This window comes from Rhinatrema bivittatum, chromosome 2 (genome assembly GCF_901001135.1).
Source record: "Rhinatrema bivittatum chromosome 2, aRhiBiv1.1, whole genome shotgun sequence".
NCBI lineage: Eukaryota > Metazoa > Chordata > Amphibia > Gymnophiona > Rhinatrematidae > Rhinatrema > Rhinatrema bivittatum.
The window spans coordinates 795,329,001-795,341,208 of record NC_042616.1 but is presented as its reverse complement, the minus strand read 5'-3'; the positions used below and the strand labels follow the sequence as shown (position 1 = coordinate 795,341,208).

At 44.4% G+C, this 12,208-nt stretch overlaps 1 protein-coding gene across 4 annotated transcripts in view; it reads right to left on the bottom strand.

Moving 5' to 3' along the window:
- Positions 1-4,236, bottom strand: part of DENND3 (DENN domain containing 3) — a 235,872-nt gene extending 231,636 nt beyond the window's left edge. Inside the window, exon 1 of one of the 4 annotated variants that reach the window (XR_003854950.1) lies at positions 3,631-4,236. Coding sequence is in view for 2 of the 4 variants with exons in the window: in XM_029592116.1 (XP_029447976.1) it covers positions 3,631-3,714 (84 nt within the window). In the remaining 2 variants the exon portion in view is untranslated. Of the gene's footprint in view, positions 1-2,759; positions 2,866-3,630 lie in introns of those variants that run through there. The other 3 variants (XM_029592116.1, XM_029592114.1, XM_029592115.1) reach the window with 3 other exon arrangements.
- Between the last annotated feature and the right edge of the window lie 7,972 nt (positions 4,237-12,208).

Genomic DNA, 12,208 nt, shown 5'->3' with positions numbered 1-12,208 from the left:
GCATTGCCATCACTATCGAAGCCAGTTTCTTTTTAATAGCAGCTGCACAGGACGCCACATTCAAGAGGGCACCACTACCTTCTCCCTCCCGCACCCTTCCCATACATCTGCAAGCAGTAGACTCAGGAACTCTGTGCAGGATAAAGAATGCTTCTGTCTATGGTGTAAGGTGACTAATCAGACTGCATAGAGGAGGGGAGGCAAGAAAAAGAGGGGGATGCTGCTGAGCAGGAAAGAAGAAATAGAAATAGAAAGAAGAGGATGCTAGAGGGATGCTGAGCACTGTGGGCAGGGGGAAACAGGGAAGGGCAGACAGGGATACTGGTGCTGGGCAGAGGGTGAAAAGCATATGAAGGGAAGATGTGTATACTGTGCCAAAGCCATTGTCAAGGGAGGGAGTGCTATGCCAGAGCTCCCACGGGGGTGGGAAGGGGTCAGGGAGCGGCATGTGAATTTTTTTTTTCGTACAGGGCACTAGTTAAATAAGAGCTGTTCTTATCCACTATACTATTCCCCTGATAAACTCACAAATTTTGTTATGCAAGTAAGGGTTTTGTGAGATAAAATTTTACAACTGCTTACATTAATATCAGAACCAATCACATAACTAGGAAACTTTATATTTTATTTTTTGATTGATATTCTACCTCTTGTGATTGGTCAGTTACTTCAAAGCAAATTATACTCAGGTGCTGTAGGAATGAGTCACTAGCAGGCTTACAAACAGGTCAATACAGTAAAGTGCGGCCGCGGTTACCCCGCTCCTAACCCGCTTTCTACTCACTTTCCGGCCACGTTAGCCCTTCCTGCGATACACAATCCCCTTTAACCGATTCTTACCGCCTCTTTAAATCACCGAGTAACCCCTTCTGCCCGCGGCATGTATATTAGATGTAAACGATCGAATTAGCTATTCCCTCCCATACAGTAACGCGCGCCCCGACTATCGCTTTTTTTACCCTGCCGTTTTGCCGCGCGTTTAACCTGCTAACTTACCACCTACCCTTACCCCTGCATTAGAGGCAGGGGTAAGGGTAGGTGGTAAGTTAGCAATGGGTGCTGGTCAATGGGTGCTGGTCTCCGGGGCAGCCCCAGTCCTCTCCCCCCTCCTCCCGAAGCAATGAAAGCGGAAAAAAATCGAAAAAAGCCAAAAAAAAAAAAAAGTAGCAACGAAGTAGACGGTTCTCCTACGCTCAGGATTGCCAGTCCTCTCTCCCGAAGCAAGGCGCGTAAAGCAACGACTTTCCGCGCCTTGCAAAGATGGATGCCTGCACGGGCGAAAGCGGCCCCTGTGCGTGCAATTGGGCCGCTCAAGGCGCGACGTCACGACGTCTGGCGACACGACATGTGACATCACGTCTTGAGCGGCCCAACTGCACGCACAGGGGCCAGTTTCGCCCGTGCAGGCATCCATCTTCGCCGGGAGGCAGGGGAGCCGCGATCCTTCTCCGCAGATGTCTGTCTCCGGAGGAGGGCTGTGAAAAAAGTAAGTCGTTGCTTTACACTGCCAGTCCTCTCTCCTCTCCTCCCGAAGCAAGGCTGCTTTTCGCGCCTTGCTTCGGGAGGAGGGGAGAGAGGACTGGCAATCTCGAGCGTAGGAGAACCGTCCACTTCCTAGTACCTGTCATTTGAAATGACATTTGAAATGACAGATACCAGCGTGTCCGTGAAGCGTTAGGCCAGCGCACCCAGGATACTGTATAGCGCTCTATACAGTAAAATGGGTTGCACGGGCCTAACGCTTCTTGGACGCGGCTTGCATTTGCAAGCAATGAGCATTTACAACAATGAGAAAGGAGAGTAGTATACAGGGATAAAGAAAAAAAAAAAATCGATCTGCAGAACACTCATGCACACCTCCCCAAACTACACGCGAATATATTCTACTTTTATTTTTAAATATGTTTGCTCTCAATTTTAAAAATATGATACAATAAAGAATGGACAAGATAGAACATGATAACACTTACAATTATGAGTAATTATAAACGAGCTATGTTACCGTAAAGTCTTGGCACTTGTTTAGTGATAGATTTTATCTGTTTTCCAATATTAATATTGGTGCCTTCCTGTAAACCGTTATGATGGTACCTAACTTAATGACGGTATAGAAACGTTTTTAAATAAAATAAACAATTTAAATACAGTATCGAGCGGTAGGTGAGCCGGACTGTGCGTGCGGCTACTGCGGGTGCGCCCGGCACTAACGCAGCTCTTCCTACCGCTCCTTACTGTATCGGCCTGAAAGTAAGGACCAGATTTACTAAGCATTTTTCCAGAATGGGAGAAGTCACTTCATAAGTCAAGCCTCAAGGGACCTATTTTAAGCATTTTCCCCAGAAAATGCTTAAAATAGGCCCCTTAAATAGAAAACCCCTTAAATAGAAGACAAAATTTGATTAGGGTGTCAGAACCACTAATTCCTCCCATCATTAGAATGAATCAGCAGAAAGAGAAGATTTGGTCATTCTAGATTTGTTTTAAAAATTAAAGATAATGTAACTGCTCTGGTGACCATAAAGCCTCAAAGCTTGCAGTCTCTCTAAGTCTCAGATATCCTCAAAGACCTCATTTTATAATTTATACAAATTTTTAATAAATAAAATGCAAGTGTGTTTTGTTTTTTTTACTGACTTTTACCCTAATTTTGCAAACATTATAGTAAAGTTAATCAATCGTGATAACAACTAAAACTGAAGGAAAGCTACAGCCCCACAAATATAAAAAATATTTTCTTTAGTACTGTCTTGACTACACACCCTTTGGAATAAGCATTGCTGCTAACTGGCACAGTCGGCATGTTTCCACCTTCGCGTATTCCATCTGTCCTTGTTACACAACGCCAGATATATTAACCATTTCCCCATTGACGCAGAAGGCCTGTTTCATTAAGACTTTTCTTCCATTTTATGTCTATGGAAAAAAAAAAAGAATGACTCAGGCCCTATATAGGAAAAACCCCTTAGTAAGTCTGGCCCAATATGTAGTCTATTCATGTAGCAAACATGGTAAAAGCTTCACATAACTGGAGCTGTTAGCTTGTCTGATTCCCCCACCCCCGTACTGTTTAGAAAACCAATATTAAAGACTTCACATGAATTTTACACATTTCTAACCTAAATCCTGATGGGTTTCCAGGAACTCCTGAAATGACGGGAAAAAAGCGTGAGCAGTTAACTGGACGTCCCCCCCCCCCCAAATCATGGTAGCATTGCGGTGCCCGGTCTGCCCACGAAAATCAAAGTCTTGCAGGTTAATCTCTGGGGACCCTGAACCAGGTAAATCGAACAGCAGAAGGCGCGCGCCCCGAGGATCCGGGAACAGAAAAGGGGCAGAGGGTTTCGCCGCTGACAGAGAGAGAGAGAGATGGGCAGCCACCTGTCCAGGTGAGTCACGCGGAGTCATCAAGGGTTGAAATGTACTGTAATGCAGGGCAAACTTCAGCAGAAAAAAATAAAAAAAAAAAAAACCCGCCACGCTGAACGTAAACTAAGTGAAAACCTGCAGCATCGCCCTAGAAAGCCTCGGAAGAGTCATGCAGCATTAATAATATAGAAAGAGGAACGGCATCAGGTCTGCAAAGGATTCACTCAGACATGAATGACTATTATTATTATTATTAACTGTTACCTGCGCGACTTCTTTTAGCTTGTTACTAGGAGCCCCAACCAGCACGCAGATCTCCAGCAAGCCGGAGCGCAGGATGTCCTCCATGGCTACCTGAGACCGGCAGCGTCCGCTCCGCTTTGCTCGTTCTCGCTCTCTTTGAAAAAGCCGCAGCTCGGGGTCGGTAAGACACAGCGCCGCCCGAACTGAAACTACTAGAGGAGGGAAGAGGAGCGGCCGCAGACAGCTCCGCCCGCCCCGGCAGACTCCTCACAGCGCCCGCTTGAAAGTTTCCCTTGAATCCTTGCCAGGGCAACCCGAATGCTGACGTAAGGTGACGCCAGCGTCGCTCGCTCTGTCGCGGCCGTTTTCGCCTTGGTGCTCGCGCGCAACGTTCAGTTCCACCACCCATCGGGGAGGAGGGAGGGAGGGAGGGGGGGGGGTGTCAGCAAGCCTCATTTCCTACCAATCAGAGGGCCGCCTTCGGGATGGCGAGCGCCCGGGTAAGGTTGAGGTGAGGGTGGGAACACTGTCCCCTGTCACGTGCGCACAGGTAGCCTGAAGCGTGGAAAGGAGGTCAAGGAAAGGAAGTGTAAAGATGGCGCCTTTAGGCTGGGAAAGGGCTGGCAGCCAGCCCAAGCACTTTACATGATGATGCTGTAGTGCTTTGGTTATCCAGTCAAGGGGAGAGGAGGCTCACAGACCAGCGAATTTTCAAAGGAGTTAGGCAATTAAATGTAACATTATCAAGCGAATTTTCAAAGGAGTTACTCTGGTAAATGTAGCATACAACAGTAACAATTTTCTAAAGCCATTTACGCATATAAAATGTACTTACGCAAGCAAATCCTTTGGACAATTCAATGGTATTTATTGTAGCAGTTTCCAAAAACCCACTTACATGGGTAAAATCCAGTTTTAAGCATATAAATGCTTTTGAAAATCAGGCCCTGAGTGAGCATATGAGCAGCAATAAAAGTATATGTTTGTCAGAAAGAGAGAGTGCATTTCTGAGAGAGGTTACCCCTTTCATTTCCATTCAGTGACTATTGAAACTGTGGACCCTTGAGCCGGCTTTAGAGCTGGTGGATCCACCAAGGGAAGGTCCTCTAGTGGCTCTCATAGCCGGGAGGTGGTGCAGGACCAGGAAACCTGTCAGGAGCTTCACCTTTACCAGCTCTCATTCCCTGCAGGTTGAGCCGTTGGGTGCCGGGGCTGGCAGGACTTAGGCGAGGTCTTCCTGGCGGAGTGAAGCCCAATAGGTGATCCGAATCGAGGCTGGCAGAGATCCAGAAGAACGGAGGCGGTCCGGGAATCAAGGCGGGCAGCAGCAGTGCAACATGATGATAAACCAGGCCAGAAGTCAGGGCAGGCAGAAGACAAGCAGGAGCCAAGGAACACACCAAAGGTCAGGATGGGCAGAAGACAGAAGAATCAGGATACCAAGCCAAAGTCAGAACCGAGGAGACAACCGAAGGCGGGAACAGGAACTCAGGAGCAGGCACTGGAACAAGCAGGAACACAGGAATGGAGACTGGAACGCAGGAACAGACAATTAACTACTCTCACAAGCTGACCTGTTGCCAAGGCAAAGGAAGTGGGCTTAAATAGCCCCAGCCAATGATGTCAGCATTGAGGGCCGGGCCAAGGTTTCCTGCCTCGGCCCCTTTAAATCCCCGGCTAGGCCGTGCATGCATGCCTAAGGGGGAGGAGCCCAGGATGTAGTCGGCGGTGTCTCCCTCTGGAGAACACCGTAGTAGAGGCCCGGAGCAGCCTACCCGGAGGCGCCGCGAAGGAAGACAGAAGCCGGTGTCTGCTGGTCAACATAGGGGAACCTAGCTGCGGCGGTCTGTGACTGGGATTCCCAACAGACTAAAGGGGTAGCCCATGGTAACTGGGGTAACCTATACAAAGCAGCAATTACCCCAGGAAGAAAATAATAAAAATAATAAAAAAGCTTGCTAGGCAGACTAAATAGACCTCTTGTATCTTTTTCTACCAACATCTATTGTGTTACTATGTTACTAAGCCTTTGTGTGTGTGTGTCTGAAAGAGTGCGATAGTGTGTGTCAGTGTCTGAGAAAGTGTGTGTGACAGAATGTGAATGTGTATGTGTCAATTTCTTAGCAAGAGAGTTTGTGGGTTAACCCCTATCCCCCTATCTGCATCAATCTTAAAGTGATCAGCTATGCAATAACAGGATTCTATCTACTTTTTACCCAATCCAGACTTTTCACAGTGGATCTAGTGATTTTCTTCAAGTAGGCTCATCATGGGCACAGCCACCAGCATGGTCTAATTACTCTGACTCTACATTTTGTTTGTTTTTCTGCTTGTGGTTAAGGGATGACAAGATGGGTGATGCATCCCACGGAAAGAAATACACAGGGGGTGAGCCCGAGCCAGGAAATTCAGAGATGGAGATGCTCCTCCAGAGTACGAGTTGAGACCAAACCAGGTGCCTAAGCAGTGACCCAGTTTCCCCAGGGAAAAAAAAAACCAAACAAACTGGGGAGCTGGACCCATATCCAGCTATTTCCCCCTCAACCCTTGAGCTTTCCAAATCTGTTCTTCTGTCTCATCGGAGACCATTTTGCTATTTCAAACAGGCAATTAAATATGCCTAGCTGTAGCTGCAGATCCATGGCATGAGTGGTTGAAGTGAACTGGCGAGGTAACTCTAGCTGTAGTTTACTTTGCGGACCTTGAGCTCAAAGAGGCACCTTGTGTTTTAACTATGGTTGTTTATAATATAATTTATTAATTTTAGAATGAACTCTATAATATAGTCTGTGCATTGCTAAAGCGATGCCTTTGGGACTTGCAAAAGAGAGAAGACCAATCCTGGCATTTAGAGATATTCAGTAATTGTACCCATAAGAACATAAAAACATGTCAGAACACGGTCCATCTGGTCCAGCATTCAGTCTCCAACAGTGGCCAGCCCAGGTCAGCAGATTCGCAACCTTTGATCTATTTCTTGTATCTCGCTTCCCTGCATAAGCACTTGCTTTCTGAAGCCTACCAGGTTAATAACTTTTTATTGACTTTTCCTTCAGGAGCTTGTCCAGTCCTCTTTTGAACCCCACTATCAGGCCAATGCAGAAAGGTGCATTCAGTTGAATGCACCTTTTTGCCTGCACTTCAGTGAGCAAAAATTACTCTTGCTGCAGCAAGGAATTTTGCACGCAGAAAATGCACACTTCTAATTGGGAGCACTGCTTAATGTCCTCGGATGAAAATCCTATGCAATTGAGGGCATTAAGCAGTACCCACCCGACGCAGAGAGACTGCATGGAGTCAGCGTACTTGTTTTAGCACTGGAAATTTAACTCCAGGTCAGAGCTACTTATCAAGTTTCCACCACTAACATGCTGGCACTTAAAACCCCTAAAAAAGGGGAAAATGTTTTAAAAACAGTTTAAAAATAAAGTACTTATCCAGCTAAGTAGCGGATAAAAATAAAGTACTAACTTAGCCAATTTCCCACTGCCAGATAGATCGATAAGACCATATTTATGTGGGTAAGTGGCAGCAGCCGCTACTTAGCCGGATAAATTACTGCTGCCACTTACCCACATAAGTCTGTAATCTGGCTAAGTAGTGGTGACCCACGCCAGATAAGTACTAACTGATCCAGTTATCTGGCAGCTTCTTTCCACTGGCAACAAATTCCACAGTTTGATTGCACACTGAGTGATAAAATATTTCCTATGACTTTTGTTTTAAATCTACTGGCTGCTATTTTCATGGAGTTCCTTCTAGTCCTAGGGTTCTTTGAAAGGGTAAATTACTGTTCCCTATTTACCTGCTCCTCCCCACTCATGATTTTATTCTCAACATTATCCCCTCTTGGTTGTCTCTTTTCCAAGCTAAAGAGACCTAATCTGTTTCGCCCTTCTCCATAAGGGAGCTTTTCCATCCCTTTTATCATTTTTGTTGCCCTTCTCTGTACCTTTTCTATATCCACTATTTTGTTTTGGAGCTGGGGATGACCAGAACTGCACACAATATTCAAAGTGTGGTCGCACCATGGATCTATACAAAGGCATTATGATATTCTCAGATTTGTTCTCTATTCCTTTCCAAAGAATTCCTAACTTTCTGTTTGCCTTTTTGACCATCTTATACTGAGCCAGTGATTTCAAAGTATTGTCCACAAGGACTCCTAGTACAGAACCTAGCATCTTGTACCTGTAGTTGGGATTATTTTTCCCTATGTGCATTACTTTTGTTAGGATTCGTGAGTTAGTGGGCCCTTGGCTCGAGGTGAGAGTTGGTACCGCCCACGGGGAGGAGCCCCACTGGGCCTCACCATCAGGAGGCGAAGTCTGTAGCAGCAGATGACAGCCCAGAGAGTACGGGGAAAGAGAGAGACTGGGGTGTGGATGCAAGTGCCCGAGTAGGAACTCATTGTGGTGAAGTGCAGAGAAGGGAATGCAAGGCAGGGTATGGAGACGTGCTGAGGAGACAACCCAAGGGACGGAGCCACGTGGTGAATCAGCATGGAGGAAATGACGTAGACTTACCCGAGGAGCGGCGAAGCCCAAGGGGTCTCTGGCAATGCACATCAACGCTACCCCGTGGAGCGGGGAAGTGTAAACACAGTCTCTGAAGTGAAGCAGGGCGCTGCCCCGAGGAGCAGGAACGCGGCGCAGTCACTGAAGTACACAAGGCGTTGCCCCGAGGAGCGGGGAAGGAAGACACAGTCACTGAAGAACACAGGGCGCTTCCCTGAGGAGCAGGGAAGTGTGGCACAGTCACTGAAGTAGAAAGGCAATGGCCCGCAGAGCGGGGTACACAGTTTATTTACAGTGGCAAAACCAAAATCAAAACAATCAGTGCAGCTTTCCTTAACTTCAGGTATTGCACAGTCCTTAATCATAACAGGTCTTAGTGTACAGTGGGCTTCTGCCTGCTTGCCAGGGACTATTAAGCATTCTAGGCCCTGAGTTCTTATACTCTTGTTGTGGTTCATTGAAATAAGAATGCTTAAAGCCACTAGCTGTAGAGAAAAGATTTTTATTAATTGCTATGAAATAATATAAATCTTAAACATTAAATAATAAGGTACCTTATGGAGAGGCAGATTGCTATGCAACGCTTCAAAGCTCCCTGTCAAATGATTTTACTAATAACAAAGCACTTTATAGAATTTACAGTTGTATATTTCCAACCCCTAAGGTAGATTATATAATTGTCAAAATTTCTATGATTGGTTTTCTATTATAAACAACTTTTCTGAATGGACATATTGTAATTTGCTCTTGGCTTCCATGCTAATTATTCACACCTCATATGTAGATTAAGTTATCTATGGTTTGGAATGTAAATCGGCCTTGTTTCTGTTCAAAAATGTTCTAATCTTGAGTTCAGCATCTTTTATCTAACTTATAGATTCTTTTTGTCTAAGAAAACAAGTGCAAGATTATGATGTTTGTAACTCCACCATGATGTGCAATTCTAGCATGGGTGAGGCCATAAACGTATTTGTACTCTTTGGGGCTAGCTGTACTACTTTCCTTCCTTCCCAGGCTGTAGGTTCAATAGACTTAGGGATGAAAGGAGACCTCTCAGTTCCCAGTGCGGGATGGCTAACTCTTTCCTGACTTCCTTTGGTGACGAAATAATTAAGGTAACGGTGTGTGCTGAGATGCCAAATAGCAACTGGAGTCACTATGTTGGTGTCCAAAACAATTCTTTACTGAAGATAATTTATGGAAAATGGCACAATTCTTGATTCACAATAACACAATGACATAGTCATGGAAAAGGAGGCGATGTCCTTTTATGGATTGCAAGCTGGTTAAAAGATAGAAAACAGAGAGTAGGATTAAATGGTCTGTTTTCACAGTGGAAAAAGGTAAACAGTGGAGTGCCTCAGGGATCTGTTTTTGGACCGGTGCTTTTTAATATATTTATAAATGATTTAGAAAGGGGTATGACGAATGAGGTGATCAAATTTGCGGATGACTCAAAATTATGCAAAGTAGTGAAATCTCAAGTGGATTGTGATGAATTGCAAGAGGACCTTGCAAGACTGGAAGATTGGGCTTCCAAATGGCAGATGAAATTTAACATGGACAAAGTTTAAAGTGATGCATAAATGGAAAAATAACCCTTGCTGTATTTACACAATGTTAGGTTCTATCTTAGGAGATACCACCCAGGAAAGAGATCTAGGCGTCATAGTGGATAATACATTGAAATCATTGGCTCAGTGTCCTGTAGCGATCAAAAAAGCAAACAGAATGTTAGGAATTATTAGGAAGGGAATGGCAAATAAAAGTATGGATGTCAATGGCTCTGTATCACTCCTTTGTGAGACCGCATTTTGAATGCTGTGTGCAATTCTGGTCAGCACATCTCAAAAAAGATATAGTTGCCTTGGAGAAAGTTCAGAGAAGGGCGACCAAAATGATAAGGGCATGGAACGGCTGCCCTATGAGGAAAGGCTAAAGAAGTTAGGGCTGTTCAGTTTGGAGAAGAGACGATTGAAGGGGGATATGATAGAGGTCGACAAATCATGAAAGGACTTGAACAAATTAATGTAAATCAGTTATTTACTCTCTCAGATAATAGAAGGACCAGGGTGCACTCCATGAAGTTAGCAAGTAGCTCATTTAAAACATTCAGCACATTGTTAAGCTCTGGAATTCATTGACAGAGAATGTGGTTACAGAAGTTAGTGTAACTGGGTTTAAAAAAGGTTTGGATAGGTTCCTAAAGAAAAAAAATCCATAAACTGCTATTAATTAATAAGCAATAATAGCTTGTGATTTATTTAATGTTTGGGTACTTGCCAGGTATTTGTGATTTGGATTGGCCACTGGAAATAGGATACTGGGCTTGATGGACCCTTGGTCTGACCCAGTATGGCATATTTTATGTTCTTATGTTTTGTTGTTAATTTATAACAATGTCCTCCCAAATCTGTGCAGGAATATCTGAGGCTTGGTTAATAGGTTCCCCAAGTGGGCAGGATGTCCTTTGTTTGGGGAGAACCATCCCTTTCAACTGGCAAAAATACTCTGTGATTGTTTCTGCACAGAGAGATAAAGCTGTCTCATTCCGTAGGGTTTACTGAAGCATCGGAAGTGTAGCTCCACGGATGTTAGGCTTTGCTTTATACTCACAGTTGGTAAGATGGGAGAATTAGAATGTATAGCAGTGACATAGACTTAATTGGCATCTCAGAGACATGGTGGAAGGAGGACAACCAATGGGGCAGTGCTATACCGGGGTACAAATTATATCGCAATGACAGAGAGGAGCACCCAGGAGGCGGTGTGGTGCTTTATATCCGGGATGGCATAGAGTCCAACAGGATAAACATCCTGCATGAGACTAAATGCAAAATTGAATCTTTATGGGTAGAAATCCCTTGTGTGTCGGGGAAGACTATATGATAGGAGTATACTACTGTCCACCTGGTCAAGATGGTGAGACGGACAGTGAAATGCTAAGAGAAATTAGGGAAGCTAACCAAATTGGTAGTGCGGTAATAATAGGAGATTTCAATTACCCCAATATTGACTGGGTAAATGTATCATCGGGACACGCTAGAGAGATAACGTTCCTGGATGGAATAAATGATAGCTTTATGGAGCAATTGGTTCAGGAACCGACGAGAGAGGGAGCAATTTTAGATCTAATTCTCAGTGGAGCACAGGATTTGGTGAGAGAGGTAACGTGGTGGGGCCGCTTGGCAATAGTGATCATAATATGATCAAATTTGAATTAATGACTGGAAGAGGAACAGTATGCAAATCCACGGCTCTCATGCTAAACTTTCAAAAGGGAAACTTTGATAAAATGAGAAAAATTGTTAGAAAAAAACTGAAAGGAGCAGCTACAAAAGTAAAAAGTGTGCAAGAGGCGTGGTCATTGTTGAAAAATACCATTCTGGAAGCGCAGTCCAGATGTATTCCACACTTTAAGAAAGGTGGAAAGAAGGCAAAACGATTGCCGGCATGGTTAAGGGGGGAGGTGAAAGAGGCTATTTTAGCCAAACAATCTTCATTCAAAAATTGGAAGAAGGATCCAACAGAAGAAAATAGGATAATGCATAAACATTGGCAAGTTAAATGTAAGACATTGATAAGACAGGCTAAGAGAGAATTTGAAAAAAAGTTGGCCGTAGAGGCAAAAACTCACAGTAAAAACTTTTTAAAATATATCCGAAGCAGAAAGCCTGTGAGGGAGTCAGTTGGACCGTTAGATGATCAAGGGGTTAAAGGGGCACTTAGAGAAGATAAGGCCATCGTGGAAAGATTAAATGATTTCTTTGCTTCGGTGTTTACTGAAGAGGATGTTGGGGAGGTACCCGTAGTGGAGAAGGTTTTCATGGATAATGATTCAGATGGACTGAATCTAATCACGGTGAACCTAGAAGATGTGGTAGACCTGATTGACAAACTGAAGAGTAGTAAATCTCCTGGACCGGATGGTATACACCCCAGAGTTCTGAAGGAACTAAAACATGAAACTTCAGACCTATTAGTAAAAATTTGTAACCTATCATTAAAATCATCCATTGTACCTGAAGACTGGAGGATGGCAAATGTAATCCCAATATTTAAAAAGGGCTCCAGGGACGATC